This window comes from Lonchura striata, chromosome 7 (assembly GCF_050655825.1).
Source record: "Lonchura striata isolate lonStrDom1 chromosome 7, ASM5065582v1, whole genome shotgun sequence".
NCBI lineage: Eukaryota > Metazoa > Chordata > Aves > Passeriformes > Estrildidae > Lonchura > Lonchura striata.
Genome location: NC_140709.1, coordinates 2536902 through 2556311, shown reverse-complemented (window position 1 = coordinate 2556311; position 19410 = coordinate 2536902). Strand labels below are relative to the sequence as shown.

The 19410-nt window shown below is 41.2% G+C and overlaps 1 protein-coding gene across 2 annotated transcripts in view; it reads left to right on the top strand.

The window, feature by feature from the left end:
* The first annotated feature begins 15433 nt into the window (after window positions 1-15433).
* The window catches only part of ACVR2A (activin A receptor type 2A), a 52778-nt gene continuing 48801 nt past the window's right edge, over window positions 15434-19410 (top strand). Inside the window, exon 1 of one of the 2 annotated variants that reach the window (XM_077784893.2) lies at window positions 15434-17183. In XM_077784893.2, the coding sequence (XP_077641019.1) occupies window positions 17129-17183 (55 nt within the window). In that variant the 5' untranslated portion in view covers window positions 15434-17128. The remainder of the gene's footprint in view (window positions 17184-19410) is intronic. The other variant, XM_077784891.2, reaches the window with a different exon arrangement.

Below are 19410 nucleotides of genomic sequence, written 5' to 3'. Positions count from 1 at the left end.
TACACAACTTAACATGATTATGTAAAAATTGGTAGCTCACAAAACCAAAATTTCTGTTATTCAGGGAAGACCTGAACTAGATTTCATAATATCAGGAGGGCTTTTGTTAAGTTTTCTTCCCTCTGTTTGATTTTGTATGTGTTATTTTATTGTATATTGGGGCAGCATAACTGTTTCCCAAATAAAACAAAACTAAAGATTAAAATGCCTTAATCCCCTGTGTCAGCAGTCAATAATATCAATAATTTGGATATAAATGGCTTAGAACTCAGTGCCTAAATCCCTTGTGTCAGCAGTCAATAATATCAATAATTTGGATATAAATGTCTTAGAACTCAGTGCCTAAATCCCTTGTGTCAGCAGTCAATAATATCAATAATTTGGATATAAATGTCTTAGAACTCAGTGCCTAAATCCCTTGTGTCAGCAGTCAATAATATCAATAATTTGGATACAAATTTCTTAGAACCCATGGAAATTAATGCTATAAAGAGTCTCTCTAAGCAGAGGCTGCACAATAATAAAGTTACATGGATTTGTCTGGATGGATTCTTGAGCCTTCAGCATATAATTATCCTTTTCCAAATAAAAATGCACCATATCATTAATGGTTTACACCTCTGTCCTACCATGCAATTAGAGAGCACAGGATTTGTTGAACAGCCCAGAAACGGGAGGTTTTTGGGAGTGTCCTCCTGGCAGGGAGGGATGTTCAGGTGAAGTTTCCCCCCTGTGTCCCTGGTTTGTTTTGGAGGAGTTCCATTCTGTGATTCTTTAAGCTCTTTACAACTCCCTCATCTCATTTGCACCGCTGGAGATCTTTAAAGCCACTCTCTTCATAGTTCAAAACAACCTAACGAGATTAGGCTGGGAGCCAAGGAAATCAGCCCTGTGCCAAGCAGGCCTGGAATTCTAATCAGAGCATCTTTTGTATTTGTGGGGGTCCAGGGCTTCCCTCTGGCTGCCCTGGTGGGTCTGGGACCCTGGCAGGGTCAGGAACCCCCTGGACAGAGCCCCCAGAGACACTGGCTGTGATCTCTGGCCATGGAAAAGAGTTTTCAATCTTACAGGATCAATTACCAGCTCTGAGTGTTTGATATAAGTCATAATTAAGTGTGGCACAGGTGCAAAAGTAAAATGTTAGGATTCTAGATAAGGGCCCAAAGGGGACAAGATTGTCACTATAGGACACGTGAAAGCACAATGCAAGCTGCTGCTATTTGCAAGGGAAAGAAGAAGGTTTATTTTCTGACTCCAGTTTTTATACTTTTCCAAAGGTGACCGTGGATTGGAGAGTGAGTGTGCCACCTCTCCAAAGACATTGGACAAACCACTAGTACATCAAGTTTCTCCACCCCTATGAAGGAATGCAAAACAATATGCTGTTCATAGAAAATTGTGTGAGAAAGTTTTCTAACAGAATGTAAACTCAGAAGGCTTTAGAAAATCTTAAGAATCAGGGAGACACAAGATGCAGGAAATTGGGTGTGCCTTGTCCTTTTTCTCTTTCTTCATGCCCTCCATGTCTCACTGTGGTGTTGGCATTTTTCTGTTGGTTCAGGCTGGGGACACACTGTCCAACGTAGGTGACAGATATTGGCACGTTCTTGTAAATGCAGCCCAGGGAGTTTCTGGTATTTAATGTTTGTCACATCCCACTGAGGGCAGAGCCCCACACGCTGCCCTGCAGGACAGAGCTGGGCAGGGCAGCAGAACATGTGAGAGATAAACAGAATAAACAACCTGGAAACCAGCACAGATTGTTTAGGATTTCTTCTTTGGCAGCGGGGCTGACAGAGACTTTCTACATCTCGGAATCATCAATACCTCGGATTCTGACATAACTGACCTGCATTTTGCACCACAAGGACAAAATTCTCACTCTGTCACTGGAGCAGGGCAGCAATTCTCCATTCCTGCTGTGGGCTGTGAGAGAAAGCAAAAAATCACATCTGAACATTTTAGGTTAGGAGTAATAGGGAGGTTATTCAGACAAATATTATATATTAACTAAAAATATATAGCAATTAATAGGGATGTTATTCAGATAAAATATATATATTAATTAATTAAATATATGTTAAATAATAGGGAGGTTGTTTTGATTATATATATATTAATTAAATATATATTAATCAATAGGGAGGTTGTTCAGACAAAAAATATATATATTAATTAAAAATATATAGTAATTCATAGAGAGGTTATTTCAATAAAAAGATATACTCATTAATTAATTAATTTTTAAATATAGTAATTAATAGGAAGTTTATTCAGACAATATATATATAAAAATTAAAATTAAATATATATTACTTAATAGGGAGGTTATTCAGACAAAAAATATATATGAATTAATTTAAAATATATATTAATTAATAGAGAGGTTATTCAGACCAAAATATATATTAATTAATTAAATATATGTATGAATTAATAGTAATTTTATTCAGACAAATATATATCAATTATTTAAAATATATATTAGTTATAGGGAGGTTATTCAGACATATATTAATTAATTAATGTATTAATTAATAGGTTATTCAGACAAAAATATATATTAATGTAAAAATGCTTCATAGGAACCATAAAGTGTAATCCTAACAGCACAGCTTGGGGGAGGTTATTCAGACAAAAATATGAATGAATTAATTAAAATATCTATTAATTAATAGGGAGGTTATTATTAGAAAAGTCAAAAGGAACGAGCCATTCTTTGGCAAGAAGGATTTGATAAACGGGACTGTGCAAAAGGGTATTTATGTCCTAATCTGGTAAAAATCTTTGAATGGCCTTGGAATCTGGCATTTGGTGAAATTTTCAGGTTGAAATTTCACACCATCATGTGAGGCATTAAGTAAAGGGATTTTTAGGAAAAGGGAATTTTGCAGAAGGATGTTATTTGGTCAGTGATGTCTCCAAAATCCTACAAGATACAAACCAGAACACTTTTTCATATAAAAGAATATATTTTGAAGCCAAATTTTGATGAGAATTTGAATACCCTAATGAACTTACAAGACAATTCGTGACTTAAATCACAGGTACTGTATCACTCTCTTGTATTGGAGAGTTTGAAAAGCATGCACTGAAATAAATATTAAAAATACACTTACAGCACTAATTCAACCAACTACAACCAGTGAAATTCAAATAACATTCATATTTCAAACAGAAAATTGCCTAAATATCAATATTATCAATGCCTGGGTATCCTCACTGAAACCTTTGTCATTCTTTGCAAAATAAATTTCATATAAAGCCAACAAAACTGGGGATGTGTGGAATGAATGTGTTTATCCCAATCTATTTCCCACAGCAGAATCAGAGATGAACATGAATCTCCAAGTGTGAAAACACTTATGGTGCATGTTCTAGCAGTTGTTTTGCAATGAAGATGCTATTTTTGTTTCCATATAGAGACAAACACAAAAAATGAAATTATAAAAATGCTTTGAAGTTCACTATCCTAGAAAAAAAAATCAGCTAAGCTTCAAAACTTTCATGAGATTATTAATTGTGCCTTGATTGATTGGTGTGGAGTTCAAATCATATTTCTATGTGACAAAAACTGGCTGAAAAATCAAAGTTTTTCATAGGATATCTTGAAATTATTTCTCAACTGTGAGAATTTAAGGACTTTTCTTCTCTGTGACAGAGCAGGTTAAAAAAAATTTGCGCAAGAAGAGAGTTCCTGTAAAAATAGCCGTGAAAATATTGTTGAATATTTTAAGAACTCATTTCTGTCCCATCTCCCAGGCCAGGCTGGATGGGGTTTGGAGCAGCCTGGAAAGTGTCCTTAGCCCTGGCAGGGAATGGGAATGGGATGGGAAAGGGAAAGGGAAAGGGAAAGGAAAAGGAAAAGGAAAAGGAAAAGGAAAAGGTGATGGGAAAAGAGATGGGGATGAGAAAGGGAATGGGAAAGGGGATGGGGATAGGAATGGAATGGAATGGAATGGAATGGGAAAGGAATGGAACAGAACGAGCTTTAAGGTCTACTTTTTTTCAGGTTCCTGTGCAGAACTTCCCAAATTCTGAAAGCCAAGTGGGAACTGCAGATGGGAACTTGTTGCTTTAAGCTCAAGTCAAGCTCAGCTGTAACAAAACCTTTTTCACATATTTTTTCAAGCCTTTCAGACTTTATAAAGCTTTGGCTGGTGTTTTACAAGTCAGTGGGCTCAGTTTCTTTTAAGAAGTTAATTTATATTTTGGAATCATCTGGAAGAAAACCATCTGAGAGGAACTTGATTCTCCCCAGAAGTTTCTTGCCTCTGCAGCTCTTGTGAACAGTGAGCAGAGCAATCTTACATTTTAATGACTTCAGAACTAGGAAAGTTCCTTCCCCAGGAAAATATGATTGATTGTTACAATGACAGTAATTGCATTTTAGTAAAAGTAACCATTATGGTAATTTTCCTCCAGAAAGAGACATTTAACTAACTTAAGTAACTTGTTACTTTTCAACACATTAACTTTGACAAATTTAACATTACAAACGTACAGAGTTCACAGCCACAACAACGTGCATCACTTAGGGAGTGTGCACACTTTTTATTTCTATATATCAAGCAGTGTTTCCAAATAGGAGATGCTAAAAAAACTGTGCATACATAACACAGCATTAATTAAACTGTTAAGAGCAGCTCTAGCACATCCCGTGCCAAGTCTCCTGTTGGAAAAATCCTGCCTTCCAAGCAGCAAACTTCTATCAGAATTTCATTTCAGGGATGCTTCCCGAGCACCTCTTGAATCCCAACCTCACCCCCTGAACTCTCTGCACCATGACAGAGCTCCTCTAACCTCTTATTAATAAATATTTCATGCCACTCAGGTTGTAGTAACTTATTAAAAGTGTAGTTTCTATAATTTCATCACCCAGAGTTTGTTTCATGCAACTTCATATTAGTTAAAATAAAAATGCTCTGCCTTTGCTTTAAAGATAATAATAATTCCTTGTGCTTTAAAGGGATTCTAAACTGCAGCTCAGTGAATTTCCATAATACTGAACATTTTTACACTAGAAAAGAATTTAAATCAATCTTGATTCAAACTTTGTTTTTAAGAAATTTCCTTTAAATGGAAATATCAAATATTTCAATTTCAAGCCAACAGATTTAAGATTTTACTTCACTTTTCTAACTTCTTTGAAGGAACAGATTAAGTATCTAGCTGGAACAGTCAATGGGTTTACTTTGCTCTTATTTAAAGATCCCAGTCACATTTTTAAGGAAAATAACACAGATGCTGTAAGATGGAGGAGAGACCAGAGAAAATTACATAGGGGTAAGAAATAAAAAGAATATTAATCTGTATTATCTCAAAGTCTGCTGAACTGCTTTTTCAGCAGCAGCCTTCCAGATAATTTAAAAAACCCAAAAACCTTAGCTTTTCTTTTTTATCATTTTTTAACTTTATTTTTAAATTTTAGGTACTTAAACCTGCAAATTGATCAATGATTTTCTTGGCTCTTAGAACCAAAAGTAACTCTTAGGTTGCAAACTCTTGCTGAAAGAAAAGCCAGAGCTCTTGAATCGTCAGAATGGATGGGAAATTCACACAGTTGAAGGAACTTTTAATTCCATGTTTTTCAGGATGTGCTGGAGTCCCCATCCCTGGAGGGAGTTAAGAGCTGTGTGGATGTGGCACTTGGGGACATGTGGCACTGGTGGCCTTGGCAGGGATGGATTCCACAGCCTTGGAGGGTTATTCCAGCTTAAATAATTCTGTGATTTTATAAGATAAAAATCTGTCCACTCTGGCTCATCACAGACTCCATGACAGTGACAGAATATTTGAGAAAACCTCAGAATTCCTTTGGTTGTTCAAAGCTGAAGTGAAATCAGGGATAACTCAGTGGAACAGCCAGAAGCCAGGACACACATTAGGAGCTGACTGCCATCCCACCATGGAATTTTGTGAGATTATTTTTGTAACACAGTGTCCTAATTACTGTTGAGAAGAGGAGGAAACTTCCACTTTAGACAGAATTGGCAGTCAACCTCTATAATTAGTCCTTTATCTTTCCCATGTCTCCTGAATGACACGAGGCAAACTCCACACCTGAATTTTGCTTGGCAGGGTGCAGAGTTAATTCTGCAATATTAGCTAGGAAATGGAGATTTGGTGGTGTCCTTGCAGGTGTTGTTTTACTCAGTACAACTCCAAATAATGTCTCCAACTTTGATCTAAAAAAACCCCAAAAACAAACCCATCAGCTAAAGGTGTAGTGTCACTGTTCCTGCCCATGCCCACAAACTGCCTGTAAAGAAAGTTCTGTACTTCTTTGTCTAATAATAACATAAATGTAATTTGGGGAGAGCAGACCTCTGCAAATCCTCATGATCCTGGGATAAACCACTTGTGAAACTCACAGATTATTTTAGCAGAGTTTTGGAGAAAATTAGCTGCTCCAAGTGTAAGATTTTAACACTGATAAGTCACTCAAGTCCTGTATTTTCTTTCCATTGTTTTTTTGCATTAATACTGACTGAAACTACCTAATACAGAAAGTATTTCTATCTGTGAGAGGATAGAAAAATATTTCAGAGGGTGTGGGAACGTGTGTGCTTAGAGACAGCTTGGATCACAGAAGATACATCTTGATGTTTTCAAGAGAAAATTAGTTAAAAGCAGGCAGGTGATGGAGACAAAATTAGTCCAGGGTCACACCCTGGGTTCTCTCCAAGGTGTGCCTTGGGAGTCAGGGCATAAAAATAAGACCATTAATCCTCTTGTAGAATATCTGGCTGTTTAACAAGGAGCCACAGTTTAAACTGCAATTCCTCAAGCCCTTTAAAAACCAGCTCTTGCAACAAAAAAGCAGCTCCTGGTTTTCTGCACACACTTGTTGTGGTCTCAGCCCCGGGAAGGTGCAGACCTTCAAGCCAGCATAAATATTGGAGAGGCTGGGGAGGAGCTGAGTTCAGAAAGGAGTTTAATCCTGATGTTTTTGGCTTCTTGGCTGCACTGGTTTTAACCCAAATCTGTTCCCAAATCAATTAAATGTGCAGCTGCAAGAACATTTGTGCAGGGCAGGGCAGCATCTCTGGCTTATGCTGGCTTAAAGTGTTTGTGGAAGTGCAACAGGAGTGTAACTGAAGAGCTGCTATAGTCTAACATTGCCAATAATCCACAAATGCCATTCCTCAACACAGGAATAGTTAAAGCATATAAATGGCCTGGCCATGTGCTTGGCAGTGGGGCCTGACAGAGGAGAGCTTGGAAATGGCTGTAACAGCTTGAAAAATATCTGAGTTTGGAGGTAACTGCTTGTTCCAGGAGCAAGGACAAACCTCTGCTTCCCAGAGTGCATCACAGGGTGGTGGATGAGAAATGTGCCCAGCAGAAGGCACAGAGCAGCTCACCTGGGACTCACCTGGGCCATTGTCCCCACCGCCCTCAGCCCAGCCCGTGCTGCCATCACAGGATCCTCTCACAGGCTGGCTCTGCCTCTTGCCTTCTCTTCATCAGCCACTCCGAAACCTTCCTGCTTAAAATTCCCAGGAATGAGCCAAAAGTAGCAGAGAATCCAACTGAGGGAACAGCAGAAGCACCAGGATAATCCATCTGGAAATTACACTCCCATTTTTCCATTACTAATTTATTATAATATCAACACAAGCCACAAACACTCTGATTGCTGGTTTTGTGTAATTTCACAGAAAGTTGGACTGGACATGTGCAGATCCATATTTGTTTTCTTAACCTGGAAACCCAAGCTCAGTGCCTCAGTATATCCTACATTTTCTACTCTGTCTGAACTCCTTTATTTTCATTTCTATATCGACATAGAAATCCTACCATAAGTAATACCCCAAATATTTGAAGCTATTTATATTGGAAAATAATGTAATTACATTCCAGTTAAATTAAAAAAAAAAAAAAAACAAACAAACAAAAAAAAACCACTAAAAAAAAAACTTTGGAAGAAAAACACATCTTTATCTGGTACAAATCTCAAGTAGAATTTAACTAAACCAATAATGTAGAAGAAAAATCACCTTTAACATCTGACAGACATATGTTCCACATTGTGCTCATCCCACTGAGTTTTCTCAGATAATAGCTTTTATATACAACAGCATGCTGGGATTTTAAAATAGTTAAGTAGTTTTAAGAAAAAGTATTTCAATATTTTGAAGCTTGTTCATTAAACATTTGGCAACAAATTTTCAATGCAGACAGGATTCTTCCACATAATGCCAGGTAATATGGATGGAACATCCAACCACATCTTAGCCTTCCCCTCCAGCAGCACAAAACACACATGGCTCAGAGAACTGCCTCATATTTTAGTGATAATAAAACTTGGAAACCAATATAGATTGGGACTATTGGTTGTAAGAGGTCATTCAAATAGAAATATTAACCAAAAAGGAAAAATCTGCCTGTTTCCTTTCACTTGCCTTGGCCTGAGAACTCCCATGGCAATGTCCATTAAACCTGGCAAGGGATCTTGTCTGAGCTTTTCCAAATCTGAAGACTCAGCAGGACTTGAGCAGTCAAACTTGGAGCATCCTTAACAAACAAACAAACAAAAAAAGGCTAAACTAAATAATGCCATGCACAATTCCAGAAGAAAATCTGATCTTTCAACCCAAATTGCAGCCAAGCAACTGTTGCAGAGGAATAAGCCTTCAAACCCATGGGAATGTCTCTCCTGGGAGCAGTTTAAGCTTCCTTAATGCTCTTAATCCACCTTGATATGGAACTGCCAGACACTCTGGCACCCACCTTCCCTCTTCCACATAGCTGCTCAAGTGCTGCAGCATTTCTTTTCCCTCACTGGAGATCCTGACAGCTCTAGGACACAAACTGACCAAGTTTTCCCCCACTGTGTCTGTGGCTTCCACCTCACTGGAAGTGAAAACCTCTGGTGAACTCTGAGAAAAAAACAAACAATGTTTTAGGACAGGTTAAAAACTCCAGGATCCATGTGTGTGTCCTTCAGCTTCCCTAACTCTGCACATGAAACAAAAATACTTTTCCCCTTGCAGTTTCATGAAAGTTAATTAGTTGATATTACTAAAACTGGGTGTATGTACTAGGTATCACTACAAAATTAGAAGTACATTTTCATTGCCTAAAAAATTTCAAGGCAAAAAAAAAGAGCCTTTATATCAGAAAGGTTGATGCTGTGTACAAAATTTTCTAAGTAAATGGGAAAAATGGCTAAATTTTGTGCATTTAAAACACCCTGAGCTAAAAAAAAACTTCTCACTCTAGGGGTTAAACAGGATTTTGCCTCAGATATTAAACAGAATTTAATCTCAGATATTAACATTATCTGTTCAATGTCTGAATTGGAATTATTATAGAATTATGTGCAGATGAATTAACTCCAAAACTATTCAGCAGTAGAAGCTGGAGCAGGATTTAGCTCCCCGGTGGTCTGAACAATGGATAAGAGCACCAGGCTGGGATGTTCTGCTGGTTGCAGAAGAAAGATTCTGGGTTTGAATTTTCAGGATTTAAAATCCCTGGAATGGTTCAGCCCATCCATCTTGTCAGAGCACAATCACCAGAGAGAAATGTTCCAGATGGATTGTGCTCATGAAAAAGAAGTGAGCAGCTATTAGGGCTTCCCTGAGAGACTTTCAAGCCTAGAAATTTGTCCTTCTTAAAATCTGAAATGGGTCAAATTTGGGAATCTTCCACACTTCTTCCTATGAAACCTGTAATGTGCCAGATTTTCAGGAATTACAGCACTTGGGGGAGGAATTATTTCTGTCACAGTGAGCAGGAACAAAGGGGTGCCTGAGCTGCTGTTGGCAGGATTATTTTAATGCTACTTAAAATCTGTGCAGAAATTATGAAATCCCTAAATCAGGGATTATGGGCTGCAACCAAAACACATTGATTTAGAGCAATTCACAGCCATTGTCCCAGAGTCACACCTGTGACTTCATCAGGATTCCTGCTCCATTCCCACATCCCTCCTCTAACAAAGGGTTCAGATAACAGCAGCAAGAGCAGCAGCTGCATTTCCCTTAAGGAAATGGGCCTCAAATCATATTGCAATCCTTTTCCTTTGCAGGAAGGCTTTATTAGCCTGAACCTGCTGCCTCTGGAAGCAGGACAACTGCTTGTGCCATGTCATGTGCTTGTAAGGGTTAATTCTGCACTCCCCAGTTATCAGCAATAAAAACTATAAAATTATTAGCAGTTTGTCCATTACCAGGGGTCTTCACCTTCCTTTTGTAAAATTCCAAATGGCAAATTGTCAGCTGCAACACCCGTGGATGATTTGATAAACATTTGACTCCCTGTTCCCATCCCTTTCTGAAACCAGTCACATTCTGAATCCTCAACTTCTTAGCTTTTAGCACTACCAGTAACTAATATTTGAGTCCCAGAATCCTCCAATCCATCTGACCCTTCCAGAATTCCACTTCCCATTATCATTTTATATCAATACTGCAGGAAACTTTATTATTATCTGTTGAAGCAAAAAATGGCATTCATTTGTCTTCCCCAGCACTCATCTTCTCTGTGACATCGATCTGAACCAAAAAATATTTCCAGGAATGTTCTCCTTACTGAGGTTTTAAATTACCAAAGCATCAGGCAGCTCTCCTGACCCCACCCTTCAGAAAGCTTCTAGGATATTTTGAATGACACCAGAAGTAATTACAGCTATTCATGTATTTGTATTTCAAAACAACCAGAAGTCATATTGACACAATAATTCAAAACAGCACACAGTTGAATACTCTGAAGCTCTGACAATCTCTTCTCTACACTTGGCCACTTCACACTCCTACTTCTTATAACTATTTAATTACAAATTGTTGGCCTAAAATATTTTAATCTTTATCAACAAATATATGTATCAAGCCTTTCAAATGCAGTGCAAAAGATCTTTAAAATCTGCTATCACTGTCAGGACGCTGTAGCAAAAAAACAACAAACGCTTGTCACATATTTTAAGAATCCTTCAAAAATAACGTTGAAAACATGACAATGTTGCAGAACTTTTGCATTCTGTGATGAACACAGAGTCAGTTTGTAACAGAATATATAAATTATGGTGCATTCTGAGAAGGGAGATCTCTACACAGACCTGCAGAATCTCATTTTCATGGCACTGACTGGGATTTTAGGAATTCAGATTGGACTCTTCATGAAGAGTCAAAGGATCCTACAAAAAAAAGATCCTACAGTACAAATGAGGACTAGAGGAAAATATCCAGAAAATGCAATTTTGCTGTGAAATATGGATTAAATCATAGCTGATAAATGCCACAGTGATAAAACCCTGTGACACCACGAAGTGCCCCTCAGAGAAAAGGGAGTGTCTGAAAGCAGCCAGAAGCTCCAGTGGGATGGTTTCTTCTGACAAGACTGCAAATTCTAGAAAGAAACATCCCTACCTCCTCCAGGAAAATAGGTTAGGTAGCTTGCAATCCCTGTTTTAAGGAAGCAAAAGTCTGGCTAACAGGTCAAAAAGGAAAAAGAATCCTTGGTTTAAATGTAACTTTTGTGGAAACAACTTGATGAAACTTGTATCAAAGTTAATTTCTGTAATATTTTGTATCTTTTTAAACCTGAGGCAGGGAAAATAATCCCTGGTGGCGTAGGGTCTATAGGCTCCAGGTGTTTAATTGAAAAGGGAATTTGTGCACACAAACTCGCTACAAAAACAGCTTTAGAGAACGTGATCCAGTCCAAATCCTGTCACTGCTCATGTGAATAAAATGATCCCACTTTAGCCCTGCACCAAAACAGGGCTGGGATTTCAGCCAGTATCTGAATTTGTGGATGCTCAGCTGGATTCAGCAACTGCATCTAAAATTTAAAAGTTTGATTTGAAACATTAAAGGAGAACATTTTGATGCTCAGCTATGTCGCCCCAACCCAAAAGCATTGCAGAGGCAAGCTTTGGATTTCATTTCAGTTCATCAGCAGCATTTAAAAGGTTAATTAAGTCCACATTCTCTCTTGTTTTCAAGTTGTGATACTCATATAGTTGTGAAGTATCTTAAGAGTTTTGGAACAGAGTAAAAAGTGCAAAATAATGAATAGTTTGTAGGAATTTTATTATTTGTCCACAGCAACAGAACTGAAAGTCTGTATTAAAACTCTTTTGGAATATGGTGAGTTTCACATAAATCATGCATATGAAAGCAAAAATACTTTAAAGCAGTTATTTACCTTTTCTAAAATAAAATAATTTAGGCTGCCATCCAGCACCTTTTCCCAAAGGAAACTGAAGCTGGCTGGTAAAGAGGGCAACACTGGGACAGATTAATTTCTTGACATTTTGGTCCTTTTTTTTTTTTTTTTTTTTTTTTTTTTTTTTTTTTTTGTTGGTTTTTTAAGGACAGTGCCTGAATGGGGTCTTCTCTTCCTCCAGAGTTTCAAAGGGGGAATGACTTAGACCACAAGGAAAGATGAAAGAGATAATGACAAGGATTCTCTCTGTTGGTGTCACTCCTGATGTTATCAACACCATGCTTCCCATTTTGCATTCAGAAATGTTTCTCTAGGTGTTCTGAATGAGTTCTGCACAAAAACTCCTCTCCTTCCACGTTGGGTTTTGTGTTGATTCACTGCTAAGAGTGGGAATAGCAAAGGCACAGCTGAAATCCTCAATTCCTAGCAGTGCTCCAGAGAGAAAAATGAGACATTGCTGGGTTTTAACTCTCCTCATTACTCCCTAGAAGGAAAAGTTATATTTGCGCTGCCTCTAGGCAAAGTCCCATCCCACATGAACAAAAGACTGAAGCTAAGATCACATCCATTTCATCTCCTCCTGCTCTCCACAGATGCTTAAGTCCCTGACACTGTGTCTTCGGTGCTCATATGTCACAGTAAATGATTCATTAAAAATGCACAGACAGATTGATCTTGGAAGGGGGAAAAAAAAAGATCTGGAGTTTGAGGCGAAAGGAAAATAGAAATGATGAGCCAAAAGGTGAAAAAGGGAAACACTCCCAAAATTCACATGAGAAAGACATTTAAAAATAAAGAGGAGACAGCAACTGTGCTGACATTTAATGTGTCTGCTTGGGATAAAACTCATCCTTTTACTAGCAATAAAACAACAGCCTAGCCCAAAGCCCTTGAAGCATTTTGCATCAAGTACCTCATAAAAACGGTTGGCAATTTCTCCTAAGGTCTGTAGAATATCTACACCAAACTATATAATTTTTTTGTGTGTGTAATTAAATGGGAGCAAATCCCCAGTGCAGGTTGGAAGATCTCCTTGATCCCAGCACCAACACTCATTGCAGACCCCTGGCCATGCTGAAAAGTGGCGAGGAAAAGGAATGAGCTCTCCTTGTGGTGCTGATAAGAGTAACCCCACAGAATGACTGGGTTTGCAAGATTTCCTGGATGGCCAGAAGGATTTGCTCTGCCAGAGGAATCCTGCCAGCAAAAAGCAACCCCTGCCTAAGGATAATAAGCTCCTTGAGTAAGAGACACCTCCTTGCCATGGCAAATTCTCTTATATAGGTGACACATTTATTCTATTTTTATCAAAAACAACCAGTAAAATAGAAATATGGACCATAATTTACACTCTTTCAGAAAAAAGAAAAAAAAAAACAACAACAATGACAACTAAACCAAATCCTTGCAATGGGAAGTACATATATAAATATATATTCACACACACACCAGCAATATTTTTAGCTATGATTTCCTACTCATGTGGCAACATGACCAGTGTTCTGAAGAAGCTGAGCCAAGTGAAAACACAACCTGCAGAACAGGTCACGTTTAAATATTCTGCTATTGAAGAATATTAAAAACTACAGATTAAGTAGGAGTGTTGTAACACTTAACATTAATTAACGCTTGTAAATCACTCTGAAATACTTGGATAAAAGATGGTATAAAAGGTGTTGCCACATGTCTTGATGCTTCTAGATGTGCACAAGCCCTGACATCTTATTTTGTGTTTGGGAGATTTCAAATCATAAAAAAAATATGGTCACTGGATGAATTTAATGTTGGGAAGTGTTGGGACACGACAAAGAAACACCAAGGTTGTCTGATTAAGAACTCAAGCAGACACCTCATTGTAAAAAAAACTGAAATAGATCAATTTCTTGGATCCTGGTGGAGCACCAGGTCTAGTTACTGATCTGTGAGTTACAGCTTAGCAGTGTGGCTAAGCCTTGACTTGGCTGTATATTCATATATGTGAAATACAGATAATTTTCCTTCCAGTTTAGTAACACCGGCTATTCACATCCCAAAAAAACCCCTTAGTCCATGCCACCAAACAGTTTGAAAGGAATCTGGGAGCACCTAACACCTGGGGGTGGTGAACAGGATAACCAGCTCTCAGAGAACTTGGCACTTGTTGCTTGTGCAACTACAGATCTTTATAGAATACAGAAATCAAAGGCCAGCACTAAGGCTCTTCTGTTTTCCCACAGAGATCTCCAGATCTAAGAGCCACGTCTTCCTTTTCATCCAGAGACAAGAGATGTGTTTTATGGCATCCAGCTAAGAAAAAAAAAAAAAAATTGTAAGGAGTGACACCAAACTTGTGAATGAGCAGAGTCTATTAGTGACCTGGACAGGACACACAAACACACTCCAGGTGCCTTCCAGCACCTCGGGGGAGCCCAGCAGAAGCACGGAGAGAACAGCACGGAGGGCAACTGGAATGGATTCCAGCTTACAAAAGGGCAGGTTTCAATTAGATGGGATATTGGGAAGGGATTGCTCCCTCTGAAGGTGGGTGCCCAGAGAAGCTGAGGCTGTCCATGGACCCCTGGCAGTGCCCAAGGCCAGGCTGGACAAGGCTTGGAGGAGCTGGGATGGTGGAAGGTGTCCCTGAGCATGGCAGGGGGTTGGAAATGAATGATTTTTAAAGGTTCTTTTTAACCCAAACTCTTCTGTGACTCTGATTCTGTGCTGTAGCAGCAGTGATGCTCCTGAGCAACGTGCCCACAAACAGAGACCACCGTAGCTCTCACCTGCACTACCTGCAGGACATTTTGGGGCTGGGGTGGCGATGAGGCAGAAGCCCAGGCCAACATTTGACCCCAGCGGCAGCGGCCCCAGCCTCCCCCCGCTGTGTTACACCGTCCTGACCCCTCCCAGCCAGCTCCCACCGCGTGGCCGCCGGCAGCGTTTTGCCTCCAGCACCGGAGCCCCCCAGCACCTCGAAGGAGCCCCGCGAAGGGGAATTAGCGACGGCGGGGAGCGGGGTCGGGCGGAGCGGGGCGAGGGCGCCTGAGGGGCCGCGCCCTGAGGGGCGGGAAGGGCGGGCGGGAGCGCGCCCGTGAGGCGGCGCGCGCGGGCCGCGGGGGGCGGGGCCAGCGTGGGGGCGCGCGCTCCGCCCCGCCGCCGATAGGAGGGGCGAGAGGAGGTGGGCGGGGCTAAGGCACAAACCCCGCGTTGTGATTGGGTGGCGCGGCTGTCAATCCGGCGCGGCCGCCGCGGCCGTGGGGAAGGAGGGGGAGGCGGAGAGGAAACAAAAACAATCGCCCGGGCGCCGCCATCTTGGGCCGGTTCTCCACACGCCACACGGGTGAATGGGTAGATATGAGATTACCACGGGGGAGCAGCGGCAGCAGGGCACCGAGGGCTGTTCCGCGCTGCCAGCGACACTCGGCGGGCTCTAGGCACGGCCGCCGCCGCTCGGAGAGAATCCCCCGGCTCGGCCTTTTCGCCTCGCCAGCCCCTAAGCTGCACTGCTGGAGGGACAAAGTTGGGCTGAGCCGCGCTGCCTCCGCCGCCCGGGAGACCGGAGAGTTGAGCCGGGGTCAGAGTTAGGGGAGAGGGTGAGGAGGGGATCGCTCCCCGCTCCGCCGTGTGGGAGGCGCGGGGAGAAGGCTCTGCCTCCCCGCCCCTGCCGTCTCCTGCTGCTCGCTCCTAGGAGGAAAAGAAAAAAGAGGAGGAAAAAAAAAAAAAAAAAAAAAGAAAGAGGCAAGAACTGGATTGAGCTCGGAGGGGTGGATTTTGTGGAGCCTCCGTGTGTGAGCAGCGGCGGGGCGGCCAGGAGGAGATGTGTCCGTGAGGAGGGAGAGGAGCGTGGATCCATCCAGGAGCCGTGAGCTGCGAGAGGAGCCGGGATCCATCCAGCCCCAGCCGTGAGGCACCGCCGCCTCCCTTCCAAAGAAGCCCATTTCTCCTGGAAGCACGGCGCTCGGCAAGGATTTGCCACAAAGAATATACCACCCTCCTTCCCAGCGCCTGGATACTGCATTTTTTTTTTAATTTTTTTTTGGTACCCCCCTCCCCAGCCACTCTTGTGTGTTTAAATACCAAATATAGCCTCTCGCGGGGGGAGGGGATGGAAATCTCCTAGAAGAATTGGAAATCTTGCTGGGATTCGGGAGTGCTGGTGTTGGAGAAGGGCGGTGAAGAAGGGGGGATGCACTGCTCTCGCTGCCTGGCCAAGGACTAGAGATTTGCCACTTCCCGGGAAGCCCGAAGGTTTGTTTGTTCCCAGACTGTTGTTTCCCCCCTTTCCCTCTCCTGGGCTACGCTAAATCCCTCAGCATTTATTCAAGAAAACCCACGTGTAGCTGGTGGCTGGTTTTTAAGGTAGTTTTTAATCTACAAACTGACAAAAAAAAAAAAACTTCCTCTCTTCGCCCCGAGGTTTGGAACTGGAATGGAGCTGCTTTTCTCCCAAACACTACAGGAGGTGTGAAGTGGGGGAGGCAGGACGAAAACATCGCCTTGGACTGATCCCGATCCGACCCCCCGACACTCGCACCCACGAGGGATGATCCTTCTCGGCGCCTGATGTGGAAAACATTTGGAGACTCAGAGACTTCGTCGAGTTCAGCAGCTTAATCGTTGACTTATTTTGTTTTGGTTTTTATTTTTTTTTTTAAGTGGATTGGTAGCATTACTTTTATTAATTGAATTTTGCCACCGTTTGTACAGAAGCCAAATGACACGTGTGTTTTGAAGCACGGTTCCAAATATATTTATCCCTCCCTCAACCCGGATTCTGTCTAGAAAGAGCCTTGGGGAGGTCGTCACTGTCTAAACAAACCTGATTTTTAGTGTTTTATGAACACTACCTGCTGCAGAAATGTTGCTATAAATTGCTTTATAACGGTTCAGCAAGAAGGGAGATTTTTCCAGCTTGCAGGACCCAGAAAACTGGATACTTAAAGTCACTTAAATGTTTTAACAGCATTGGAAAATGGGAGCTGCTACTAAGTTGGCGTTCGCTGTTTTTCTTATCTCTTGTTCATCAGGTAAGTGAATGTTCCTGGATTTGTCACTTTAAACTGAGGGCTTTGGGGTCAGCACTCGAAAACTTGGGCTGGCTCTGTATGAATGAGAAGAAATCTTATTTTTTTTTCAGGAGGCTAATACTTGTGGATGGCAGCGACTGTAAAGGCAGAAGCTGCTTTCGTCTTTATTCTTAAAAATATAAATAACGTGAGCACTTGAAACGCTCGCAGCGCTTGGATTTCAGATCAATTGTGTGGAATAAATGTGGAGATATAACCACCTAGTGTCACATAAGTAACCTGGCAGCGCAGCTATCGGTGTTGGATGCTGGTTTTAAATAAGAATTACCCAGCTGAAATGCTCTTTCCTTCAGTTTGATCTCTCTTACCCCGGACTATTCACTGGTGAATAGCGACCTTCGTTAATGCTTCATTAATTTAGAATAGGTGCCGCTCTGAAAGGCTGGGCTCGTCCTTTGGTGACAGCGAGGGGTGTGTGCGTGTAGAGATGTACCAACAGAACTGGGGTGAAAAGCCGGGCTTTCAGTTTCTAAAGAACCATTTGCAGCGCTTTGTATTTTGGTATTCGTTATGTCACTGCCTTTTAGCGCAGAAAAGAAAAAAATCTACTAATTTTTTCTGTCAAACAGCAGAACTGGGGGTTCAAACGCCAGCGCTGAGTCTTGGGAAGCGAGCGGGGTGCGAGGACTTCCCCACGCTTTTCCAAGAGGAAAATTGTTATGGCAGCAACCAGTGGTTGGGCAACTGTTGGTCCATTTGTGCTTGGAGCTCCGTCAGTCTCACAAAAACCCCTCTTAGGAGCTGAGTGAGGATCTAACGCGGCTTCACAAGCCAGCCTGGCGCTCTGTGCCCGCATTCGGAGCGTGTCTTTATTGCTCTGGGTGGGTTTTTAGCATCCTTGCAGGGTGTGCAAAGCTACACTTGTTTATCAGGCTAAAAGCTCGCAGACAAGTGCTCAGCCTCCCCGTGTGACCGAGAGAAGGGAGTAATGAGATCCCTGTAAGGATGCCTTTTAAATTTCCAGCGCTATGGAGTTGGAGGATTTTGCTGAAGAGGCCGTTTTGCTGTGGTTAGTAAATGGATAAGTCTCGTCTTGTGTCTGTAGTGCTATCGATCCGCACTGTGTGCGCTAAATGTGCTGTGAAATGGCGAGCGCTGCCAGGAGAAACCCAAAAACCCTGCCTGTGCTAACCAGGGAAACGGCACAGCGGCTTAAGGACAGCCAGAAGGGTGTTCGGGATGGTTAATTTTTATTCTTCTTTTGAAACAAATCATCATTTCTGACAGCTTTTGCCTTGCAGTGAAGACGTGTGTGTCGTCTTTTCCTAATGCCTGATTTTTCAGCTCAGCAGCGTTCCTTTTAATTCAGCAATATGTTTTGTAGGGAAACTTTTTTCCCCCCTCTCACTAACAGTTTCTGAAAGACTTGCTGCCATCTGCTCTCCGTGTCTGTCTCTCTTCCACGTCCACCTCTAAGATCCTTTTGCCTAGAGCACAGAACAGTGGTTTTTGTTGACATTACCTATCAGACTTAATAAAAAAGAACAGCTAAGCAATAAAGAGCGTCTTTTCTTTAACGTTTCTCGCTCGGGTTGTCCTTGGTAAGGTGAAAAGAATGTTCCTCTTGCCTGTGAAGAATTAATCTTGGCTAAATGAGCAGGAAACCGCCTGCAATCCGGGCTGCTTCTCATGTTAATGACATTGTTTTGGTGGTTATTCCAGTATTACACATTAAGTGTTCCGGTACTTAACAATTATTGTACTATTTTCCACTCACACCAGCACTGCACTCTAAAATTTTAGGCAAGTCTAAAAATAAATAAATTCAACAGTAAACTGTTGGGTTTTTGATGAGAACTACAAGATTATGCAAGATTTTAAGCTTGAAGTGCAGGCGTTTTTATGAGTAGTGTTTCTTAACTGCCTTATTTCAGTTTAAAACCGTACCTGATGGATTGGTTCTAACATCATCATCGCCAGAATTTTCTTTTTCAGTCTTTAGTGTGAAAATCAGTCCTGTATTTTGAAATATTGACGATGGTTAAGAAAATCTTGGAGTTCAGGTGTATTGATGGCTGACTTTGGTGTGCAGCTCCAGCTCCTGTCAGGCTCTTTCAGCGACTGGGGGTTTGGTTTGCTGTATTTGTTAATTTATTTTTAAATACAGCTATTTTCTGCAGATGTTTACATGGCCAATTAATACCGGGGTTCTTTTAATAGGTGAAAA